This window comes from Xenopus laevis, chromosome 8S (assembly GCF_017654675.1).
Source record: "Xenopus laevis strain J_2021 chromosome 8S, Xenopus_laevis_v10.1, whole genome shotgun sequence".
NCBI lineage: Eukaryota > Metazoa > Chordata > Amphibia > Anura > Pipidae > Xenopus > Xenopus laevis.
This window is the reverse complement of record NC_054386.1, coordinates 5,811,548-5,836,946: the sequence shown is the minus strand read 5'-3', so window position 1 is coordinate 5,836,946 and position 25,399 is coordinate 5,811,548. Positions and strand designations below refer to the sequence as shown.

Genomic DNA, 25,399 nt, shown 5'->3' with positions numbered 1-25,399 from the left:
TGACATGGGGCTAAACATATTGTCAGTTTCCCAGCTGCCCCAAGTCATGTGACTTGTGCTCTAATAAACTTCAGTCACTCTTTACTGCTGTACTGCAAGTTGGAGTGATATCAACCCCCTCCCTTTCCCCCCCAGCAGCCAAACAAAAGAACAATGGGAAGGTAACCAGATAGCAGCTCCCTAACACAAGATAACAGCTGCCTGGTAGATCTAAGAACAACACTCAATAGTAAAATCCAGGTCCCACCGAGACACATTCAGTTACATTGAGTAGGAGAAACAACAGGCTGCCAGAAAGCAGTTCCATCCTAAAGTGCTGGCTCTTTCTGAAATCACATGACCAGGCAAAATGAGCTGAGATGCACCTACACACCAATATTACAACTAAATACACTTGCTGGTTCAGGAATGACATTTTATATTGTTTTGTAGAGGGAATTATTTGCTGTGTAAACAGTGTCATTTAGAAATAAAAACGACATCATGAAAATCATGACAGAATCCCTTTTAAGTTTTTCAGACATGACATAACTATGTGTAATCATATAATTTCATATAAATTGTGAGATTTGTAATACAAGGACATACTGTGCTTTAAACTGCTTGATAACAATACATTATATGTCACAATATATATATTACATATGCCTCAACATGTCCATGAAATGAGACGCAGAAGAATACTTACTCCAGTCTGCCCATGGGATGTTCCGGGCTCGTATAACTTTGACAAGTAACAAACTGAGAGGACTTTCCTCCTATAAAAACAAGTAAAGGTTATAAGAAATATAACTACTGCTTTAAAGGAACAGTTCAGTAAAAAAATAAAAACTGGGTAAATAGATAGGCTGTGCAAAATAAAAAATGTTTATAATATAGTTAGCAAGCCAAAAATGTAATGTATAAAGGCTGGAGTGAGTGGATGTGTAACATAATAGCCAGAACTCTACTTCCTGCTTTTCAGCTCTCTAACTCTGAGTTAGTCAGTGACTTGAAGGGAGGTCACATGGGACATAACTGTTCAGTGAGTTTGCAATTGATTCAAAAGCAACAGTTATGACCCATGTGCCTCCCCCTCAAGTCACTGATTGGTTACTGCCTGGCAGTGGAAACCAAGGGAGCTGAAAAGCAGGAAGTAGTGCTCTGGCTATTATGTTACACATCCAGTCTCTAGATGTTTTATTTTGCGGAGCCTAGCTATCGACCCAGTTTTTATTTAAATTAATTTAAATTTAAAAAAAATCTGCATGCTACATTTGTTTCCATGATTGCATGGAGAATTATATTTAGTTAATTACAAAGTCCAGGCTTCTTTTTAGCAAACAACAGAAGCCTCTTACTTATGGCAGGGATTCCCAGAATCAGAACCAGAGCCCCCAAAAGACAAAGGAAAATCAAATGTTAATAAACCTTTTACCTGGACATCAACATTTGCTTTCAACTTGGCCACTCCAGACGGAGTGTCGGCAACTTTATCAAAAATGAGAACCTGAATGACCTAAACCTGACCAGGGATCAGCAAGATATCTGTAGGGTAAGTTTGTAAATCCCATCAAGCAACAGCTGGTCTACATACACCAGTTATGATCCAATGACCAGGTTGGCCTATCACATATTTTTTAGGGATGCAGCGAATCCACTATTTGGGATTCAGCCGAATCCCCGAACCCTTGGTGAAAGATTCGGCCGAATACCGAACTGAATCCGAATAAAATTTGCATATGCAAATTAGGGGCAGCAAAGGAAAAAGTGGAAAAATTCTTCTCTTGCGACGAAAAGTCATGTGATTTCTCTACCCGTTGCTAATTTACATATGCAAATTAGGTTTCTGATTCGGTTCGGCCAGGCACAAGGATTTAGGCGAATCCGAATCCTGCTGAAAAAGGTCGAATCCTGGCCATTCCCGAACCAAATCCTGGATTCGGTGCATCCCTAACATTTTTTGTATGGGTTGTGCATCCCCCATAAGCCTTACTGAACAGAAAACGACAATGTTAAAACCTGTATGACTAATACATTAGGAATATATAAAAAGGAATAATGAGATTAAAGGAGAAGGAAAGGTTAAAGCTAAGTAAGCTTTATCAGAAAGGACAATATAAATAAACCAGTAAACCATCAAAGTAATGCTGCTCTGAGTCCTCTGTCAAAAGAAACACCACATTTCTTTCCTTCCGTTGCGTACACATGGGCTTCTGTATCAGACTTCCTGTTTTCAGCTTAAACCTCCAGGGCTTGGGCTTGAGCATGCTCAGTTTGCTTCCCTCTCCCTCTTCCTTTTCCCCCTCCCTTCCATGCTGTAATCTGAGCCCAAAGCTATGAGTGAGGAGGGAGAGACTCAGGCAGGAAGTGATGTCACACCAAGCTAATATGGCAGCTGCTATCCTAAACAAACAGAGAGAGCTTCTAGAGCTGTTTACTCGGGTATGGTAAAGCATTGTACAGAATAACAAAGTCTTCAAGCTTGCACTATTGTGGCTAATATATCATCAATAAACTGCCTCTGTAGCTTTCCTTCTCCTTTAAATTATTCTTTATACTCTATCAAGTCCAACCTTGTAACTGTGAAATATGACCTGCAACCAGTAACAACTATTAACGCTCACATCCAGTAATGTTTGTCCCGTTGTGAAATTAAATGAAAAAATATATCCTGTATCTGCATTTTTGAATAACAAACTCTGTGCTATGATATGTCAGATTAGCATATTAAATCACCCACACTAATTGTTCTATATTCAGAATACGCAATTTTGTGTCTTATGATGTTCCAGTTATGGATTCGTTTCAGCATATGTGTTAAATAAGATAATTGGGTGAGATCAATGGAACGGGGCAGTGTCTCTGGTTTGGAAATTTTAATTATACAGTGTATAATTTGGAAATTTTAATTATACAGTGACGGGAATTTCCACATGGAATTGTTTATGTCTTATATGTAAAACAGTGACCTATTTAAACAAGAATTCATGCTCAGAGACAAAGGGCTGGAGTAAACGAGAGCCATTAATGATCAGCATCCATATGTAATTAAGGAGGAGGAGCTATTGAGTAAATAAACATTTTAAGTGTTAGAGTTTCCAGGTAGCGGCAACTGATACCCCAATATCTGCCATTAAATAAGATTACTACAGGCATGGGACCTGTTATCCAGAATGCTCGGGACCTGGGGTTTTCTGGATAATGGATCTTTCCATAATTCGGATCTTCATACTTTAAGGGGCAGATTTACAAAAGGTCAAGGTGAATTTTAGAATGAAAAAAAAAAAAAAAAAAGAATTTCGAGCTTTTTTTTGTGTACTTCGACCAGGGAATAATCCAAATTCGATTCAAATATCGAAATTTATCATGAACTGTCTCTTTAAAAATTCGACTTCGACCATTCGTCATCTAAAACCTGCCGAATTGCTGTTTTAGCCCATGGGGGATCTCCTTGAACCTATTTGGAGTCAATTGGTGGACTTTGAAAACTCTAAGTTGTTTTTGAGGAAAAACTTTGAATCGAATTTGAACAATGTGCTATTCCTTCGATTCGTACAATTCGAATTCGGCCAAATACGGACCTATTCGACAAAAAAAACTTTGACTTAATTTCGGATGGTCTTTTTGAATTTGAAGTTTTTTCAATTTTAAATTCGACCCTTGATAAATATGCCCTTAAGTCTACTAGAAAATCATATAAACATTAAATTAACCCAGTAGGCTGGTTTTGCTTCCAATAAGAATTAATTATATTTTAGTTGGGATCAAGTACAAGGTTCTGTTTTATTGTTACAGAGAAAAAGGAAATGATTTTCTTAAATTTTGATTACTAGATTATAATGGATTCTATGGGAGACAGCCTTTCCATAATTTGGAGCTTCCTGGATAATGGGTTTCCGGATAATGGATCCCACACCTTTACTCTGATTTTTTTTGCTTTGTTAATGTTATACCAATTTTGGCAAATAATACAATTCTGATAGCAGATGTGTTGTACTCCCAAGCAAGGATTCCCAAAATCTATTATCTTTTTATTAACTAGATACCAACATTGAAACCTATAATAGGGCTCAATATTAAAGGGGAACTCCGGCCTCCAAACCAAAATTTGATAAAGAGGCCACGTAACACAGAAACCCCTAATAACAGTAACCTGTTTCTACAAAAACTATGAATAATAGACATGATGAAACAATGTTTTAATGGCGGCTTTTATATTTATTTAACAGGCTGACTTGTTCTAAAAATAAAAACAGTGTCATATTTTAAAGGGTTTATATTAAGCAGTCATATCCTATAGTGGCTCCATTCTTATAATTACTCACTAGCATGGAGGCACCACATCGAGGGTTCCTTAATTATTTATTCTTCTTGTTTTTCTTTTTGACTGTAGATACTGTATAAAATGCTATTTGTTTGCTGGCGTCAGTTGTAGCTGGTTTTTACAATGTATTAATATTAAAGGGGAACTTCGGCTTCCAAACCAAAATTTGATAAAGAGGCCCACGTAACACAGAAACCCCTAATATACCCATGACAGTTACCTGGCAGGGAAGGAGGGACTAAACACTGATGTTACAAATTGTAACAACTTCTCCACAGCTTACAGACAACATGCAGGAACTACATAACCCACAATGCATTGCACTGGGATGTTCTGTTCCTTATTGAAATCACATGTGCAGGGAATTGTGGGGTTTGGAGGATGCAGGCTGTTGATACAAAGTAACACTAGTCAGACAGCTCAGCAAAGTAGTCAGACAGATCAGCAGAAGAGCAGGGGGCTGGGCTTAGGGAACTGTTCCAAACCATTAAAAATCATGAAAAGTCTGCATATTTTTTAAATGATGTATATTGCAAAGTTGCTTGAAATTATGTTTACTTTTTAAAAATCTTAAGTTAGGTTTTTGTGGAGTTGCCCTTTAATATTCCTCTCCTATTCTTTATCTAGTCTGCCATACAAAACCCTATCTGGTGACTGAGGCAAATGAGGCCCTAGCAGCCTGATAATATCAGATCCAAACGGGACAGAACAAAATATAGAAATACTCTCATATCACCTTTTAATTCTGTTCCATAGCCATATCCATAATATGAGTAAATGAACTGAGCTGCTTGAACTGGTACGTAAATATGATTTTGCAACCAAATGATTTACTCTAGTCTGGCTTGGGTAACTTTTTTTGGATAATAAGTGTCGGCAAACAGATAGCCGCACTAGGATATCAATGTGAAGAGGCAAGTAATACGCCTAATTCACACACCAATAAAAATGGAGTTCTCTTCGTAGTATCAATCAGTAACTAAAGAACAAAATGATATATCTAATAATTATACATTTATAACAGTTTTAAAGTGGGTAAGAATCAAAGAAATGGCACCAGCCCCTTTAGACACAATAAAAAGCAAACTTTTAGGAATATCCCCCAGAAAGACTGGAAAATGTTGGCTTTACCTGGTAGGAACCAGAAGAGTTGCTACTGGCCATCTCTGTGAGTTCTCCTGAATGCAGACCAATGTTATCAATGAAAGTATATCCCAAGAATATAGCACCAGAGTTTAATGGTGTATAGGTATATGTATTAAATGTTCACCACTCCCATTCATATATCACACACACTCAAGAGGAAACGCCTTCTACATCTCCTTGTTTTAAAGGAACAGTTCAGTATAAAAATAAAAACTGGGTAAATAGATAGGCTGTGCAAAATAAAAAAAAATTCTAATATAGTTAGTTACATGACTTGGGGCAGCAGGGAAATTGACAACATGTCTAGCCCCATGTCAGATTTCAAAATTGAATATAAAAAAATCAGTTTGCTCTTTTGAGAAATGGATTTCAGTGCAGAAGTCTTCTGGAGCAGCACTATTAACTGATTCATTTTGGAAAAAAAATTTTTTTTTTCCATGACAGTATCCCTTTAATTAAACCAAGTGACTAAAGGTGGCCATAGACACATAGATAATATTGTACAAAATACATTTTGTAAGATATTCGGTGCGTGTATGGTGGAAAAAGAACCAAACGATATCGGCAGAAGACTTGGATTATCGGTCGGCTCGTCGATAGAGCTGGACAGAAAATTTTGATCGGTGCCTTTGAAGGGACCCAAACATCGGACATTGTTAGTGCTGAATCATCAGATACAGGTAGAATTCTATTGTCTGTACCTTTATATTCAATGATTCAGCTCTACATGTGTGTATTGAAACAATCTTTCTTGGAAACATCTGTTCCAGGAAAGATCATAATTGTAATGTCTATGGCCACCTTAACGGCAGACACACGTGAAGATTTGGGGAGATTAGTCGCCCAGTGACAAATTGCCTTTTCTTCGGGCGATTAATCTCCCCGAAAAGCCTTCCAGCCTGCTAGAATCTAAATCGAGTGCGGGATGGCACTCGGAGCACTTTATTTTCCGAAGTCGCCCCAAGTTGCCTCACGAGGAAACTTTGGGTGACTTCGGAAAACGAATTGCTCCGAGTGCCATCCTGCCAACGATTTAGATTCTAGCCAGCGGGAAGGCTTTTAGGAGCGATTAGTCGCCCGAAGAGAAGGCAATTTGTCGGCAGGTGACTAATCTCCCTGAATCTTTGCGCGTCTCTACCCTAAGACACTTTAAGGGAAGTAGCCTGGATACATCATCATTACAGTAGAGGCGCCCAGACTTCTCTCCATCATTTTACATGGCGACTGAATACTTCGAATTATGCAGCACTATCCAAAGTTGCATTGCTCAAATGCTGACTGAATAGTAATTAGCCATGTAAATGAAGTAAGAGCTCTAATAATTGGAGGCACGTGGAGAGCCGCTATGAACCACAAGTCTGTAATCCCTGCACATTCAGCAGGAAACCTCAGATTAAAATAATAACATGTTCAGAAAGACTAGTCACCGAGATCATGTGCCGAGTACAGTTCTAACCAGTGACACAGCACAGTGCTGAATGCAAATGACTCCCTGACGTGCCTTATATTACAGACTTAAAGGACCAGTAACATTAAAAAAAAATTTTTTCAAAATTCTTTAGTGTACAACGAAAAATAAACATCAAGGCAATATTAAGAGAGAATTTAGCAAAACTCCACTTCCTGTCCTCTTCTAAAACGGCGACCATCCATGCAGCGGTGTTCAACTTCTCCTCCCTGGCTATTCTAGTGACAGTATGTGAAGGAGGCAGAGGTCTGCTCTGCAGCGCTTCCCCTATTCCCAGCAGTCGGACTTTGACTCCAGCCTTTCCTTGTCCGGCGAGGAAGAAGAAGAGGAGGAGGGCAGCCTCTGCCTCTCCAGCGGCAAGTGTTGTCTGCAGGCGCACTGATCTGCTGAAGAATATCCCCAGGACTACAGTGCACAAGCGCATGGACAAACCCCTTGTTCCCGTGATGTTCCCATCTGAGTGTGCCTGGGGCTGGCAGTCCCTGCTGCTGCAGGAGAAGGTGGCGATTTTAGATTTCAGTAGCGCCGAACCAATTGCTATCCATTGATGCGCTACGATTGTGGTCTACGAGCTGGTAGCACTCCCGGCTCAAAGGCGGATCGGAATTCCACGGTTTGCAGGAGCTGTGCACTTGGAGAGTGCACTTGGCCGCGTGGAAACCCTTGTGTTTGCGCAGCTCCTCCGCGTCGCACTGATCCTGAGCTTGGGGATATTCTTCAGCAGATCAGTGCGCCTGAAGACAACACTTGCCGCTGGAGAGGTAGAGGCTGCCCTCCTCCTCTTCTTCTTCCTCGCCGGACGAGGAAAGGCTGGATTCAAAGTCCGACTGCTGGGAATAGGGGAAGCGCTGCAGAGAGAATAGCCAGGGAGGAGAAGTTGAACACCGCTGCATGGATGGTCGCCCTTTCACCGTTTTAGAAGAGGACAGGAAGTGGAGTTTTGGTAAGTTATCTCTTAATAAAGGCTTCGCAATCTAAAAGTTTTATTTGCCTTGGTGTTGATTTTTCGTTCTATATTAACGAATTTTGAATTTTTTTTTTTAATGTTACTGGTACTTTAAATTATAAACAGCAGAAGAAATGGCAACTCATCATCTATAGAAGAGCAGTCCAATTTCTTTGCCAAAATTTTTTTTACACCTTATGACTTGGTATAAGATAAATCCGAATTATAAACATCTGCTTTGATTCACTAGTATCGAATACCACGACCGTGCAGTTTCTATTTCGTTTTAATATCAGGGAAGCACTAAATCCACCATTTTGGATTCGGCCGAATCCCCCAATCCATTGCGGCCGAATACCGAATCAGAATTTGCATATTCAAATTACGGGGCGGGAAAGAAAAAATTGGTGTACTTCCTTGTTTTGTGACGAAATCATGTGAAAGCCCACCCTGCCTATAACTTGCATATGCAAATTAGGATTTGGTTCAGCCAGGCACAAAGATTCGGCCTAATCCGAATCCTGCTGAAAAAGCCTGAATCGAATCCCGAACCGAATCCTGGATTCCTATTTAATGTGTATAAACAGTGAATAAAAACGTGGCACTGTCCTAGACACACAGAATGTGCTTCTTTCCATCTAATGAGAGCAGTTCACAATTTGGTCAGGGCTCCATTAAAAAAAATTATAAAACAAAAAACGAAGTTTGAGATCTTCTGTTTTATAATGCAGGGAAAACAGGCACATTATAATCAAATTAATACATATTACTGAAGCTCAAAACATCTATTATAAACTTTATTTGACCAATTTTCCTGTATTATATAACATTTTATACAAAGTGGAATTATAGTATTTGTCGTAAATATTCAGTGTTTGCAGCCAGTAACTTATAGGCAGCAAAACTGCTTTCAAAGAACAATATCAAAATGGAATAGTACAAAAACGAAGAAAAGTGGGAGATGCATTTCCCTAATGGCAGCGAGAGCCGCAGGCCAACTCCTCACATGAATCACGACCCTCAGGCCGACATTTACACTAGGCCTTTAGCAACAATTTCACCTCCGAGCGCAGGTGACGCCCACTCTCCCACAAGCACTTGAGTCCTTACACTTGTACCGGCAGTTATACCTGTAGCACCACAGCTACACTTTCCCAGGACAAATATGGTGGCTTGTACCTCTCTTTACTCCCCGTCCCTTATTTATTTTATATTGCACGTTTGGATTCTGTGAACCAACCTCCTGTGCCAAAGAACGAATCTTGGGGGCCTAATGGCCACACATTCACCTCCCCCTGAACCCTGCCCCTATGAGGGAGCTCAGGGTTGACAGGTGGCCCCTTGCCTGTGCCTTTTCTGGGGGGCAGGGATAGAAGGGCTCCCTCTTCACGAAGCCTGAAGAACTACTGGGTCTTTTGGCCAGGGACCATGGAGTTTTTACTGGATTTAGTCTTTTTTAAGACTAAATTACTGCACCATTTGCACTGGGTGAGGAGCGAATCGGCTTCAATATTTTTAAAAATAAATGTATTACCCAACCTGGTGGTTGGGCAGCTGCACAATTAATAGCAATCAATTTAAAAGAAAGGGGGCAAGGGTTCATACTTAGTGCCCATCAAAGTCACATGTTCACTCATTAGAAGTAATAGAAATAACAGAGCTAGCTATAGAATTTATTGACACACACAGGGAGCATAGGGCAGGCACAGTATGACACACACAGGTAGCATAGAACAGGCAGAGTATGGCACATACAGGGAGCCTAGGACAGGCACAGTATGGCACACACAAGGAGCATAGAACAGGTAAGTTAGGCACACACAAGGAGCATAGGGCAGGCAGAGTATGGCACACACAGGGAGCATAGGGCAGGCAGAGTATGGCACACACAGGGAGCATAGGGCAGGCAGAGTATGGTACACACAGGGGGAGCATAGGGCAGGCAGAGTGGCACACAAGGGGGAGCATAGGGCAGGCAGAGTGGCACACACAGGGAACATTACAGGGCTTTAGGGATGTGAACAATAGAGGTGTTACATGTGTTTATGATGCAGGAGTTTACTGTCTGAATTTGAGGTGTAAACAATGCAGGGGCCAGTTAATCTAAGTACTGATAAATTTTAAAGCTTACACAGGCAGACTTTCATGTGGGGGGGCACACAAGGGGGGGGTCTTGCGGCCCACCAGTTGGACAGTACTGATCTTGGCGAGTCTGATGTGTGGCAAAGATTAAAATACCCATAATAACTACTATATCCACTAGTGATGTGCGGGCCGGGCCTTATACCCGCGGGTTTACCAAGGGTTCGGGCTGAACTTGCATGTCCCTGCCGGCTTTCAGCTTTATAGGTGCGCGCCTGCTCGCCCCTGATGTGACATCATTGGCAGGCGGGTCTATAAAGGGAAGCCGGACTCAGACAGGCGCAGATGGAGGGAGGGTTAGGGTCGGGAAAAAATTGACCCGCACATCACCAATATCCACAGTTCTCTGAACACTGGCCAGATACAGCACCATAAGCCATATTCTGATCAGTTAACCATATATTTAGTTGTATTTTGTTTCTAGAGAGACCAGGGATGTGCATGTTGGAAGAAGCCAGCGTGTTAAACACATTCAGTTTCATGTTCCATTTAGTATTTATATTAAGGCACAACGTTTGCCCAGGAGCAGTAACCTATAACAACCAATTAGATGCTTGCTTTTAAACAGGTGACAAGTAAACGCTGCCTGCTGGTTGCTAAAGGTGACAAAAAGTGCACCAAAATTTGCTCCTGATATTACATAACCCCCATCCTTAAAATGTATTATGTAAAGAGGACAAGGAGGAAAGATGTAAAACATACATATGTGCTGCCTTTATTGTCATGAGCAGCTCTTTGTGTATTTCACATGATATAAGATAAATAGTTTACTCAGATGTCACACAGGACATGAAGTCTCTATGAGGAGAACAACTCCCTCAGACTCAATGTAGCTGAATCTTCTTATCCATAGCAGGGGTTTTGTCTGGCATTATGGGGCTGTCTGATTGTGGCATTTTATTCCAGATTCTGATGGCGCTTCTTCAAGTGTCGGTTTTGGAGATAGAGTCAAGAAGCTGGAAATAGTGGTAGCGGATGTCGTACTCCATGTCATACCAGAAATTTACTGTTAAGGAGAAGAAAAGGAGAGATCATTTTAAACTGTGAACTGCAGCGAATTGTAAGCAACACGACTGATACTGATGCCAAGAGACTTATTTTATGCATCCATACAATTTATTATTATTCAATTACAGTGAAAAGGTAGCTGGAGGGGAAAAAACCCCTATTCTCATAAAAATCTTTATATTTTATTAATTGCAACAGCAAACAGACCTAAATGTATCTGTAGGAAAGTTATTACAGGTATAGGATCCGTTATCCGGAAACCCGTTATCCAGAAACCCGTAATTACGGAAAAGCCATCTCCCGTAGACTCCATTATAATCAAATAATTCAGATTTTAAAAAATTATGTTCTTTTTCCTTGTAGTAATGAAACAGTACCTTGTACTTCTTTCCAACTAAGATATAATTATTCCTTATTGGAAGCAAAACAATCCTATTGGGTTTATTTAATGTTTAATTGATGTTTTAGTAGAATTAAAGGGCATGTTAAGGCTTTAATAAAAAAGAAACCTATCTTCAATACACTTTAATTAAAAAATGTGAACCATTTTTATAACCTGACTGTATGCAGTGAAATTCTCCCTTCATTTACTGCTGTGGATAGGAATTGTCAGACAGTTCCTAACTGCTCTGCAGGGAAACAATCATACTTATGAACAGCAGGGGGAGACCCCGCCTTACTTCCCAGCCATGCAGAACTCAAGCAGCTTTGTTTGTTTCCCTGTAGAGCAGTTGGCGACTGTGTAGAGATTTGTTTTGGATTTTATTTTTGCCTTTACATCCCCTTTACTGTTTCCAACTCCAGCTGCAGGGACAAAGATCATGGAGCCAGATTTAAACAGATAAACTGGGATTCTATTTGGAGGATTATTTTGCTGCAGCCACTGGTTCTGCAGAGTTGGAGAAAGTCTGTATTAAACAATACAAAAACTATAAAATCCACATTAGATTACATGACAACACAGGACCCAGTGCAGTCTGTATATTCTGATTATTAATCAGTCTTGCTGTATCGGCTTCTGGCAGATATTATTTGACTTGTGCTGTTTTGATCCCTAAGCAGCCCAGATCACACTGCAAGACCAAGACTGTGCACGTGCTCAAAGATGTTTAACAAAGTTACAAGATGGTGACCCCCTGTGACCAACTTTGAAAACATAAACCATTTGTTTGATTAGGCTTGTGGTGGAGTAAGTTCATGTTTATGTTTAGTATACAAAATACAGCATTTCTAGCCTTATTCTATTTTAGATTTTACTTCCTCTTTAAGGTATGGAGATCCAAATTACAGAAAAAACCCTTTTCCAGAATACCCCAAGTCCCGAGCATTCTGTATAACAGGTCCCATACCTGTACATGAAAAGAGTTAATCTGTTAATGAATGGGTGTCTCACTATTTTGCAACAGCTTGTTTTTATCAAGGAACTGTACTTGTACTGTACCTGCAATGCAGCCGTGAGACTGACGCACATGATGGAACCACAGAGAAGGCAGATAGAGCATTTCTCCAGCTCTCACCGTGCAGTGCAGAGGTTTTGTCTCTTTATAAGCAGGGTAGCGAATCAAGTCTGGCTCTAATGGATCAACAGGAATCCAGGGAACCTTGAGAAAATATGACAAAAAGTTCTACACTTAAAGGAGTTTACAGGTTGTTTTATTTCACAATAAAAGGGAAACCAGAAATACCACATTAAAGAGGAGGGTGCCTTCCTGGCACATTATTGCAAAAATGCAGTGTCAGTATTTAAGAGGACCTGTAAGTCACTACTGTTGTCATCACCTAAAGTTTTGTCATGGCTAGACACACAAAGCTCAATACCAACATGAAATGTACTGAGCCTTATGAGCGGCATTCCAGGGGATACACATACAGTGATTATCTGTTGCTTGTGGCACACTCATGCAAAATACAGTTAGGTCCATCCATCAATCCATCCGAGACAACTTTTTTTTCTTTCTTAATTTTGGTTCTGTTCATTACCACAATGGATTTGAAATAAAACAACTCAGATGCAGTTGAACTGCAGACTTTCAAGCTTTAATTCAGTGGGTTGAACAAAAAGATTGCATAAAAATGTGAGGAACTAAAGCCTTTTTTAACACAATCACTTCATTTCAGGGGCTCAAAAGCAATTGGACAATTGACTCAAAGGCTATTTCATGGGCAGGTGGGGGCAATTCCTTCGTTATGTCATTATCAATGAAGCAGATAAAAGCCCTGGAGTTGATTTGGGGGGGGGGGGTGCTTGTATGTGGAACAGACAACATACGGCAAAGGAGCTCTCCATGCAGGTGAAACAAGTCCTCCGTAAGCTACAAAAACAGAAAAAACCCATCCGAGAAATTGCTACAATATTAGGAGTGGCAAAACATACAGTTTGGTACATCCGGAGAAAGAAAGAAATCACTGGTGAACTCAGCAACTCAAAAAGACCTGGACGTCCACGGAAGACAACAGTGGTGGATGATCTCAGAATCATTTCCATGGTGAAGAGAAACCCCTTCACAACAGCCAAACAAGTAAACAACACTCTCCAGGAGGTAGAGTATCAATTTCCAAGTCTACCATAAAGAGAAGACTGCATGAAAGTAAATACAGAGGGTGCACTGCAAGGTACAAGCCACTCATACACATCAATAATAGAAAGGCTAGATTGGACTTTGCTAAAAAAAAAAATCTAAAAAAGCCAGCACAGTTTTGGAAAAACATTCTTTGGACAGATGAAACAAAGAGTAACCTCTACCAGAATGATGGCAAGAAAAAAGTCTGGAGAAGGAGTGGAACAGCTCATGATCCAAAGCATAGCACAGTTGTGTATAAAACATTTGGGAGGCTGTGTGATGGCTTGGGCGTGCATGGCTGCCAGTGGCACTGGGACACTAGTGTTTATCCATCATGTGACACAGGACAGAAGCACAAGAATGAATTGTGAGCTCTTCAGAGACACTGTCTGCTCAAATCCAGCTAAAAGCACTCACATTGATTGGGAGGCGTCTCATAATGACCCAAAAATTACAGCCAAAGCAACCCAGGAGTTTATTAAAGCAAAGAAGTGGAATATTGTTGAATGGCCAAGTCAGTCACCTGATCTGAACCCAATTGAGCTGCATTTCACTTGTTGAAGACTAAACTTGGGACAGAAAGGCCACAAACAAACAGCAAGTGAAAGAAGCGGCTGCAGTAAAGGCCTGGCAGAGCATTAAACAGGAGGAAACCCAGAATCTGGTGATGTCCATGAGTTCAAGACTTCAGGCTGTCATTGCCAGCAAAGGGTTTTCAACTAAGTATTAGAAATGAACATTTTATTTTCAGTTTTTTAATTTTTTTAAATTACTTTTGAGCCCCTGAAATGAAGTGATTGTGTTAAAAAAGGCTTTAGTTCCTCACATTTTTATGCAATCTTTTTGCCTCTGTCCAAATATTTATGGACCTTACTGTACAGTGATTATCTGGTGGTTGTGGCTCATTCATACAAAACACATGCACAAATAATATCTGGTATAGTCATTTGGCACTATTGGAGTAGCTAATTCAGACCTACAGTATTTATGCTAAACAATCAAAAGCAGATATTTAGCAATGGAATATTACTGTATGATACAGTACCCAAGGGCTGTACTACGCAAACCACCAGACCCTGCCCGTCGACAAATCTTATCTAGTGCAGGGGACTTATCTCTCCGAAATGCCTTCCTATGAGGCAACGTTGGGCGACTTCGGAAAATGAATCGATATGTATGTCATCCGCCAGTGATTCGCATTCTAGCCAGTGGGAAGGTAGTACGGGGAGATTAGTCGCCCCTAATCTCCCCTATCTGCCACCATCCTAAATAAACCACTGGATTATTTTACCTTGTCTGCAGATTCAAGATCAACAACTTTAAAAGACCCATCTTCATATACATGGTATGTTGCTGGCTGGAACATTTCTAAAAAAAAAAACAACAATAGATTAGAGGAAGTCACAATTCAGTGGTTAAAAGAGAAAATAACTTATGGAGAGGGTGTGAAGAAGACTTATAGAAGATCAGGTGTGGGAGGGGGACAGAATAGTCAACACAGGAGTATGTAACCTGCAGCACTTTAGGATGGAACTGCTTTCTGGCAGGCTGTTGTTTCTACTCAATGTAACTGAATGTGTTGCAGTGGGACCTGGATTTTACTATTGAGTGCTGTTCTTAAATCTACCAGGCAGCTGTTATCTTGTGTTAGGGAGCTGTTATCTGGTTACCTTCCCATTTTTCTGTTGTTAGGCTGCTGGAGAGAAAGAGAGGGCGGTGATTTCACTTCAACTTGCAGAACAGCAGTAAAGAGTTACTGAAGTTTATCAGAGCACAAGTCACATGACTGGGGGCAGCTGGCAAACTGACAATATGTCTAGCCCCATGTCAGATTTCAAAATAAAATATAAAATAATCTGTTTGCTCTTTTGAGAAACGGATTTCAGTGCAGAATTCTGCTGGAGCAGTGTTTTGAAATAAAAATTATTCCCATGACAGTATCCCTTTAATGACAACCTGCTAAGTAGGGTAAGAATAAAGTGAGATAAAACTAAAAATATATTCGTTGATCTGTATATTGGTAATGTTTAAGCAAAAGGTGATATGTTTTAGCAATATTTATTAAAGTAACACTGAAAGTTATTTTGGGCAGGGCCCTCTTTACATCTTTTTGTTTTCTTGAATGTTTACTGAATGTTTACTGTATGCACCCGTATAAATACATGTTGAGAATAATCACAATCATAATAAAAGGGAGAGATTTTCTGCGTAAAGTTCTGAATGGTTTGGTTCAGTTGTGCACACACAAAATCACATAGAATGGTGAGCAGTTTGTATGTTGAAAAGATGTTAGTGCAAAACATTCTGTGTGTAGTAGTTTGATATAATATAGCATGGCAACATAAGGCATGCTGAAATAATCATGTCACTAAATAAAGTCAGTCAAGTGGACAAGCTAATGGAGTTTGAAAAAAAAGTGCTCGTACCATAAGGGATAAAAGGCCGGTCACTTGGCGGATGCAGAATAAAATGCTTCTCTCCAGAAATGACACAGTAAAGATTCTCGTAGTGATCTTTGTGTACTGCAAAGAAATCAGCAATAGAAAAGTGATTATTAGGTCTCCAAATTGCCATAAAATATGTTGATTTGGCAGTTAGTGTTACAGTTGGGTCCATAAATATTTGGACAGAGACAATTTTTTTTTTTAATTTTGGTTCTGTACATTACCACAATGAATTTTAAATGAAACAACTCAGATGCAGTCAAACTGCAGACTTTCACCTTTAATTCAGTGGGTTGAACAAAAAGATTTCAGAAAAATGTGACGAACTAAAGCCTTTTTTTTTACTTCATTTCAGGGGCTCAAAAGTAATTGGACCATTTTCAACCCAATTGATATCTTTCAAGGTGGAAGTGTAGATGCTACAGTCCCATTAGCCAACTGCCGTTGTGACATTAACCTTACTCAGTGATCATAAGTCACAGAATACATTCATTTTCAAATGGTATGAAAACACACATTTACATCTTTCACAAAATACCTACTCTAAGGAACGGCATGTACCCCAAATTACAATCAATCCAAATCAAAACTAGTGAATCAAAAGGACTTACAAGAAGTTATCGCCGCTGATTCCCCCAGCCAGAAATTAACAGCATCTGGACTCTTTCCTTGGATTAAAGAAGAAGACAATAACCCAGTGAGTTACAATATTAGAGAAAACATTACACACATTTACAGGGAATACATTTGGTGTTTAAAGGGGTTGTTCACCTTCAAACAACTAGTTGTTTTCAGATACAATAGTTGCTAATACTCCAGAGATGCTGCTGAGAAATGGATCAACTAAATGTTGCAAAATTGTAACAGTTAAAGGCAGGGGCACACGAGCAGATTTGGGGAGATTAAAGGTGGCCATAGACACACAGATCCTATTGTACGAATCGAGGATTCCTACGATTTTCGGATCATCGTAGGAGCGTTCGCTCCCAAAATGGCGGCGCCCATGGCCGCCACGTGGGTAGCGGCGCCGGCCGCTACCCACGTGGCGGCCATGGGCGCCGCCATTTTGGGAGCGAACGCCGGCAGGGAAGGACGCGCCGCCCGGAGCTCCTGGACCTGCTCCGGGCGGCGATCGTGACAGTCAGTCACAGACAGTCCTGCTGGGGCCGGGTCACAGGGGGTCGCACTGCTGGGCTGGAAGTCAAAGCTCTGCGGGACAAGACAGAGCTCCCTCTGTCTCTGCAGGGCTCGCAGGGTGCTGGGTGTAAAGGGGAACATTTCTCCAGCCATTTTATGAGGGATTTTGATGTTTTCACCCCGTCGGATCAGCAGTGGCATCACTATGCGTCTGTGCTAGAGAACTGTGTCCTATTTATAACCTGGCCCACACTGATCCTTCTCAGGGTAAGCATATTTTTGCAGTGTCATGTTCCTGCTGATGGAATTATGGGGAGGCTCTTTTAAATAGTTTTAGATAGATTTCTATGCCATAAAACATGATTACACATTTACACATTCACATTTTGAAATCTGACATGGGGCCCCTAGGCTTATACACGAGTCAATACATTTTTCCAGTTTTCTTAGGTAAATTAGGTACCTCGGCTTATACACGGGTCGGCTTATACACGAGTATATACGGTATTAAATTATGCTCAGAGACAAAAGTGGATTACCGAAGTTGAAAAGCAATTTCTTTTACAGGATTATCCAGTGTGCCCTGTTTTGTATTGTTTGCCGAAAATCCATAAAAGTTTCTGTAACCCTCCCATTGTTTCATCAAGAAATAGCCTATTATACCCCATTGGATTATATTTGGATTATTACCTTCAGGGCACTGTTCAAGCTTTGCCATATCATTTTAAAGGGATACTGTCATGGGAAAAAAACATTTTTTCAAAATGAATCAGTTAATAGTGCTGCTCCAGCAGAATTCTGCACTGAAATCCATTTCTCAAAAGCGCAAATAGATTTTTTTATATTCAATTTTGAAATCTGACATGGGGCTAGACATATTGTCAATTTCCCAGCTGCCCCAAGTCATGTGACTTGTGCTCTGATAAACTTCAATCACTCTTTACTGCAAGTTGGAGTGATATCAACCCCCTCCCTTTCTCCCCCCCCAGCAGCCAAACAAAGAACAATGGGAAGGTAACCAGATAACAGCTCCCTAACACAAGATAACAGCTGCCTGGTAGATCTAAGAACAGCACTCAATAGAAAAAACCCATTTCCCACAGAGACACATTTAGTTACATTGAGAAGGAAAAACAGCAGCCTGCCAGAAAGCATTTCTCTCCTAAAGTGCAGGCACAAGTCACATGACCAGGGGCAGCTGGGAAATTGACAAAATGTCTAGCCCCATGTCAGATTTCAAAATTGAATATAAAAAAATCTGTTTGCTCTTTTGAGAAATGGATTTCAGTGCAGAATTCTGCTGGAGCAGCACTATTAACTGTTTCATTTTGAAATTTTTTTTTTCCCATGACAGTATCCCTTTAAGGACACACAACAATTATTGGGCATATTGGCACAAACAACCCTGACAGAAGGGCCAATTGTATTGGCTAGTCTAGATGTCTGCAGTCTATACTCAATTATTCCCCACCCCAAGGAATAGAAGCAGTACACTGGGCAGTTACATATGAGGGCCCACCCATTGGATTTATGTGCCAACTCTTAGAATTAGCATTGAAATACAACTATTTTCGATTTGAAAAAAAATTTTATTTACAAAAAGAGGGCACGTCAATGGGTGCAGCAATGGCTCCTGTATATGCTAACTGTTATATGGCTTTCTTTGAACAACATAACATTATACATCTTTTTGGAGACTCACTGTTATTATATCTTCGCTACATAGATGATATTATTATAATTTGGCGAGGACATGATAGTGAGCTGCTGAACAAGGGGGAAAGCCTTAATTTGCTGGATACGCCGGTGAAATTTACAGTTACCCATGATATAAATTGTATCCAATTTCTGTATATTGAGATATTTAGATATAACAATGGTTTGGGGCATAAGCGATACCGCAAGCTCACAGATAGAAATACATTGTTATATGCTACCAGTTTTCACCCTCCCAGCTCAAAGAAGGCAGATCCCTTTTCACAGTTTCTAAGAACTAGAAGTAACAATTCTGATCGGCATATTTGTGAAAAGCAATTATTAAATACTTTGAACCGTTTTAAACAGAGGGGCTATAATCAATACACTCTAACAAACCCTTGATAAAGCTCGCAATCATTTAACTCAGGATGATACATTACAGCAGAAGACTCCATCAACGGAGCAAGATCGTTTTATTGCAACAAGTGGCTCTAACGCTATTAGACCTATTGTGGAAAAAAGTTGGCCAATTAAACAAAGTGACAAAAAACTAGCCCAATTTGTAAACCAAAAACCATTATGGGGCTATAAACGTAGACAAAACTTGAGAGATCTACTTATGCAATCGGATCCCATTAAATGTTACGAACACAGTGGAAACATTCTGAGCAAATTGAAAAAAGCGCCCAACGATCAGATCCTAACGAATAGTAATGGGTGGTTGGATCGCGGGACCGCATCAACGAATAGATGCGGCCGCGATCCGACGGGATTTTTCATCCCATCCGATCGAGGTCTGGCCGAATCTCAATCTGTGAAGCTCATCGGGGGGGGCCCCATACACGGGCCAATAAACTGCCGACACAGTCTGTCGGCAGCTTTTATCGGCCCGTGTATGGCCACCTTTAGACATCCCCATTCGGGTAAGGAAATCCCGATAAAACACCGTATTTCTTGCACATCTACTCATGTGATTTACATGATAACATGCCCATGCGGTTTATTATATGTGGGTAAAACGCAGAACACGCTACGTGAACGCATGGGCAACCACAGATCTTCAATAAAACGGGCGTTTGAAACTGGCGAATCAGACTTACCCATATCGCAAAATTTTTTGAAAATGGGCCATAGATTGCCTACACTTAGATTTATGGGTTTAGATCTGGTGCCAGAACCTAATAGATGAGGGAACTGGGATCGTGTGCTGTTACTAAAGGAGGTTTTCTGGATCAAGACATTGAATACAGTAGCCCCCCGTGGACTCAATGAATATTGCTCTTTTACTCCATTTCTATAATTCTGTATAGCCTTGATACTAAGAAAATATTGAAATAATCTTAACTTGCATGTTCTGTATTTACAAGATTTTGATACATTGTTTTTAATTTATGTTTTTTACTGTTGTAACTCTTTTTATAAGCTTTTTAAATACTGTATCCATTTTTATGACATCTAATATAAGGCACTATGCACTTTGTCTTCCAGACCATCGTTTAAAACATCAACTTCCTAATACGGTTCACCAAGGGTTAACCTGCATAATTGAATTAGTGGGAGGAGTTTGGTGATGGGTCACTGGTGGGTGAGTCTTTATAACTCTTTGCATTTTCGTGTGTTGTTATCTTGATAAAGGTCCCAGTGATAACCTTTTTTGATGAGACATATGGTACGGGGACCTGTCACCCAAAATAAATATTCCAAATCCTATTTTATAACATTAGTCAAGCAAAATGAACTTTAATTATTTGAATTTTGTTTCCTTCAGTCTGGGAATTCATAATTATAACAAGCAGGCAGGAGCCATTTTGTGGACACTGTTATTAAGACAAGTCTTGTATCATCTCAGAATCTTGTTTGTGCACCAGAATGGGGGACCTGATGTCCATCCCCATGTCCTGGTTACACAATTAAATGGCGAAGAGAACGGGGGAATGTGAGGAGAGCAGTGACATGTAGGAAGTGCAGGAAAGTGAAAGTAATTGCCTAAGGCATAGACGAGGGACAGGCAATAATTGATTGACAGTTGAGATTTTTAAACATGTTTACAACAGCTATGAATGCTTTAATAAAAAAAACTGAATTTTGATTTCATGTTTAATTTGAAAAGGACTTTTATTATACAGTTTTTTATGTCTGGGTGACAGGTCCCCTTTAAATACAGCATATCAGAAGTTTAGAATGTATTGCATTACCCAATGCTTCACTCATCCAAGGTATATGGTTTTCCACGTCCTCTACAAGCTCAGGGAACTCTTCAGTGAGGTTAGAGCACTGCTTTTGGATATAGAATACCCCCGGGGGCTTTGATTTCTTCTCCACAATGTCCAGGACGTCTGATAAAAGCATGCTTCTCTCTTCAGGCATGACAAATCTGTTCTTGTACACTGCATCCGCATACCCATTTGGGGTGACAGCCACACTAACTTTCTTGGAGCCTACACGAGTGCTGAATAAAGGAGGATATTCACAGATTAATATGTAGTATTGCACAGTGCAATTAAAGAATAAAAGGGCATACGGCATTGTAAATAAAGTGCAAAACCTAATAAAAAAAAAACATTTTGTGTTGTATTCCTCAGCTGCAATATAACGGAACCCACCTGTTTCTCAACAACTAAAGATGTTTCATAAAAAGGACACCTGGTGACTTCCAGGATTCTGCATCAGAGATTATTCTTTTATTAAAAAGTGAAAAAGGGTTAACAAAAGCCCCCTGTAAACCTGGGCGGCAACCATCAGCTGCCATTATCCTACCGGAGATAACCCAATGTCCATTTGTGAAAGGCTGGCCAGTGACTTATGGCGTTGCGAATGATACAGGGTCTGTTTGGGGATATCCATTCTCGATGAAACTGCAACGGAGAGGGAACTGCATCAAGATAAGGGACTGAATCCGTTCCATGGAGCTCTGCAAAAGAAGCAGTTTAGTCCAGTGTAGACAGTGCTTAAAGGAGACATATAGGATAAATAAATAAAAAAAAACTAATTTGTAGGCAATAATATATACTATATGGTCTGGTTTTACTTTCGGCTGTAAATTAATTTTATCTTCAAAATTAGCCCCTTTATTAGAGTTCACTGGTCCCTGTCTATATTTCAAATGAGGGGTGGGTGTGTCCTAACGGTCCCTGCTGGACGCACAGTAGGGGGGAGCAGCCAATCACAGCCCTGCAGTCACAGATAAGCTTCAGTTCCCTATCAGGTCAGCCTAGCTGCTGATTGGTTCTTATTCTACAGTGCAGTGTGTTGAGTGCTGCCTGCTCCCCTGAACAGCCTGTGAAAGGAAGCAACAGGAAGTGGCACAGATGGGCGGGACTAGTGGGGAATTTGCAGTAATTTACAATAAACTAACCAGATCACTTTAGGAGAGAAATGCTTTCTGGCAGGCTAGTAGGATGGCTAAAGAGCGCTCAAGTAGGTTAAAAATCCAACCGTTTTTAAAAAGGGATTGGTAAGAAATAAGGTTAAAATCAATAATAATAAGACGAAGGATAATGCCGACGCGTTTCGCTGAAAAGCTTTTTCAAGGCAAATGGCACCCTTTAAGGTGAATTTTCTAGAAGAATAGGTCTGTCTCCCTTTGCGACTTTTAAAAAATTACACAAAATGTGCATACCTCCCAACATTTTGGAAGTAAAAAGAGGGACAAAAAAATTTTTCCCGCACGTAGCACAGCAATTTTTTGACCACGCCCTTTCTGTGGCCACACCCACTAATTACCATGTTTGTTTTACAAAATTTGGCAGGTTATGAAAGTTTGAAAATATTTCTCCTTATCTAAACTGTGTTTTTGTATTTCAAAATTGTTACAAAGTATCTTATTTGCACCTGTTAGCTGTTCTGGGCTCTCTGCTAAAAGCCAATTAATCGAGAAACTTTGTTTCTTTTTCTGGCTGTTCAGTGCAGAGAAAAGAGGGACTTTCCAGTACAAATGAGGGACTGCGGGTTGAGCTGTCAAAAGAGGGACTGTCCCTCCGAAAAGGGACAGTTGGGAGGTATGAATGTGCTCCTGGGTCTCAGGTGAGAAACAAAATGAAGAGGGAACAGACTGTCGCTGTAAAAGTCAGAAAGATGAAATAAAAGGGGTAAATAAGTCTCATTCTGTCCATTACAATGATATTTACACAAAGACTAAACAGCACTGACAGACTGCGGGGATATCTCACAGATACGAGTTGTATAATAAACAAGAGAAATAACACGTGTTAAAGGTGCAACAACAAAACTCCAAACGGACACGGAAACACGTGCAGTCAGAGGAACAGATACACGGGCTCCTGTATTGGAACATGCGCTCACCCCTAATTTCCTCAGAGAATCTCTGCAGACAACTCCATAAATCGCTCTCTGCCATTCCCTATACGTAACACTCTCACATTTACCAGAACAGCGACAGCGCTTCCGGAAAATTCAACCAATCAGCTGACGCCTGACTAGAATGACGAGCCGCGCTGTCAGCGTCAAGAAAATATCTGTCACGTGAGGAAGCGAGATTGCAACGCAGCAGCGCCACCTGTCGGCTCCCAACAGTACTGCAAGCCTTTCTCTACACACTGAGCCTGTCCTATTTCTTCTATTCAAGTATTGGGCTCAAGGCTCCATTCTGGCCAATCATATCCAGATTTAATACAGAACTAGGGAACACTGGCTACACAATTACAAACATTTAGGGGCCAATCAGGTCTGAACTGACATTCAAAATAAGCCCAAACAGCCCACTCCAGAGTTAGGGGCAGATTTATCAAGGATCCAATTTAGAGTTTATGGGAGTTAATAAAAACTGGAGAAAAAAAAAGACCAATTGAAATTTATTTAAAAAATTCGATTTTTTTTTTTTTTAAATTCGGGTGAATAGGATCGACCTTGATTCGAGTTTTTCAAAAAAAAAAAAATTCATTTTTTTCCCAAAAGTCCACCAAATTGATTGTAGGAGGTCCCCCATAGGCTAAAACACCAACGGGTACAGTTATCAAAGAGTGAAGTCAGAGAATGTGGCGGTCTCTGACTTCACTCTTTCATAAATATACCCCCGATCTGACGCGCTTGTCGCAGCACGTAGGTGTAGTTCTACCCTTAAACTCGAATCAAATAGACGGGCCAATAAAAGCTGCCGACAGACTAACTCGGTAGCTTATTGGCCTGAGTGTGGGGCCCTCTGATGGGTTTCCCTAATCGATAGTTGGCCGAAAGTCGGCCCGGGCTAAAAATCCCGTGGGATTGCAGCCGCATCTGTTTGTTCAAAGCAGTCCCACGATCCGACCACCATATTGCCTCCTTTTTGATCGAATCATTGGACCGCCCATCACTACCCCTAACTGTACTTACCCTCTGTGCAGATTTTTTTGAATTTTGAAATTCTTACCCCTCGGTGCAGATTCAGACATCGGAGTTCACGGGCGCCATCTTCTTCTCTTCGGTAATCTTTGGAATGAGACCGGCAGAGCAGCGCATGCGCAGTTGACAACTGCGCATGCGCCAAAACTCACGAAAATTGCAGAAGTGCTGGTCTCAATCCTGAAGATTACCGAAGTGGCTGAAGATGGCGCCCGTGAACTCCGATGTCTGAATCTGCACCGAGGGGTAAGTAAAACGTTAGGGGCATTTGCCTGGGGTAACAGGGGGAGATGGGGGGGGTCAATGTAGGGTAGGCGGGTCAAATTGAAATATTAAGGGGCAGATTTATCAAAGGTCAAATTAAAATTCGAAATTCAAATTTCGAATTTTTTTATGATCAGAACTGTCAAATTTGATTCGGGAGTTATTTGAGTTTTTCAAAAAAATTTCAAATTCGATTTTCAAGATTTATCATACTCTGGCCCTCTCAAATTCGACGCCTAAAACCTGCCAAATTGCTGTTAAATCAATGGGAGATGCCCAGGGATCAATTTGGAGTTGTTTGCAGCCTTGCTGACATTCGAATCGAGTTTTTAAAATTCAAATCAAAGTTTTCAGGTCTGTTCCATCAGAGTTTTAAAATTTCAATTTTTTTAATAAATTTTGATTGGTCGAATTTGAATTTATCGGAGTTTTTAAAAAATCGCATGAATAAGAAATTCTCTGTTTGATAAATGTGCCTCCTCGTATATTGTGTGTGTGTGTGTTGGCAAGTTTGTAGTTATTTTAATTGATATATTTTTATAAACCTTATCACAGCTCATCTACCTCTGTCTCTGCATATTTCCTACTCCCAGTATGCCTTGGATTGACGAAGGAGGAGCATATTATAATATTGCAGCTATCGGAGCATTCAGATAGGGTTAAAGGAATTTATTGGGACAAAACTGCATTGTATATTTTACTTCAAGTAGATCTTTAGTTTATTTACCAGGCACATTGCTGAAATGAAGGCGCACTTTGTGTCATCACAAGGCAGTGGTATTGTGGTTTTCACCAGTCATAGGCCTGACCAACTACAGTCATATGAAAAAGTTTGGGAACCCCTCTCAGCCTGTATAATAATTTACTCAACTTTCAACAACAAAAAGATAACAGTGGTATGTCTTTCATTTCCCAGGAACATCTGGGGTGTTTTTTGAACAA

The 25,399-nt window shown here is 40.4% G+C and overlaps 2 protein-coding genes across 2 annotated transcripts in view; both read right to left on the bottom strand.

The window, feature by feature from the left end:
• Window positions 1–5,541, bottom strand: part of LOC108700467 (cytosolic phospholipase A2 epsilon-like) — a 33,153-nt gene extending 27,612 nt beyond the window's left edge. Inside the window, exons 1-2 of the mRNA XM_041574755.1 lie at window positions 5,438–5,541; window positions 689–758 (exon numbers count right to left, since the gene is read on the bottom strand). Coding sequence (XP_041430689.1) covers window positions 689–758; window positions 5,438–5,470 — 103 coding nt within the window. The 5' untranslated portion in view covers window positions 5,471–5,541. The remainder of the gene's footprint in view (window positions 1–688; window positions 759–5,437) is intronic.
• Window positions 5,542–10,700: 5,159 nt separating this feature from the next.
• On the bottom strand, window positions 10,701–23,313 carry jmjd7.S (jumonji domain containing 7 S homeolog). The gene is made up of 8 exons (XM_018232263.2): window positions 23,159–23,313; window positions 21,614–21,767; window positions 21,052–21,305; window positions 16,633–16,689; window positions 16,004–16,099; window positions 14,869–14,945; window positions 12,458–12,617; window positions 10,701–11,014 (listed from the first exon to the last, which is right to left on the bottom strand). Exons 1-8 carry the CDS (start codon window positions 23,211–23,213, stop codon window positions 10,932–10,934), a joined length of 936 nt encoding a protein of 311 aa, XP_018087752.1. The 5' UTR covers window positions 23,214–23,313; the 3' UTR covers window positions 10,701–10,931.
• Window positions 23,314–25,399: the final 2,086 nt, after the last annotated feature.

Excerpts from the sequence above, each read along its gene's own strand:
- jmjd7.S (XM_018232263.2), bottom strand. The coding sequence starts at position 23,213 with ATGGCAGAGAGCGATTTATGGAGTTGTCTGCAGAGATTCTCTGAGGAA. Across the intron at positions 21,768-23,158 it reads ATTCTCTGAGGAAATTAGGG|AGCTCCATGGAACGGATTCA; the intron begins GTGAGCGCATGT and ends CTTCTTTTGCAG. Across the intron at positions 12,618-14,868 it reads ATCTTGAATCTGCAGACAAG|GTTCCCTGGATTCCTGTTGA; the intron begins GTAAAATAATCC and ends TATTTTCTCAAG.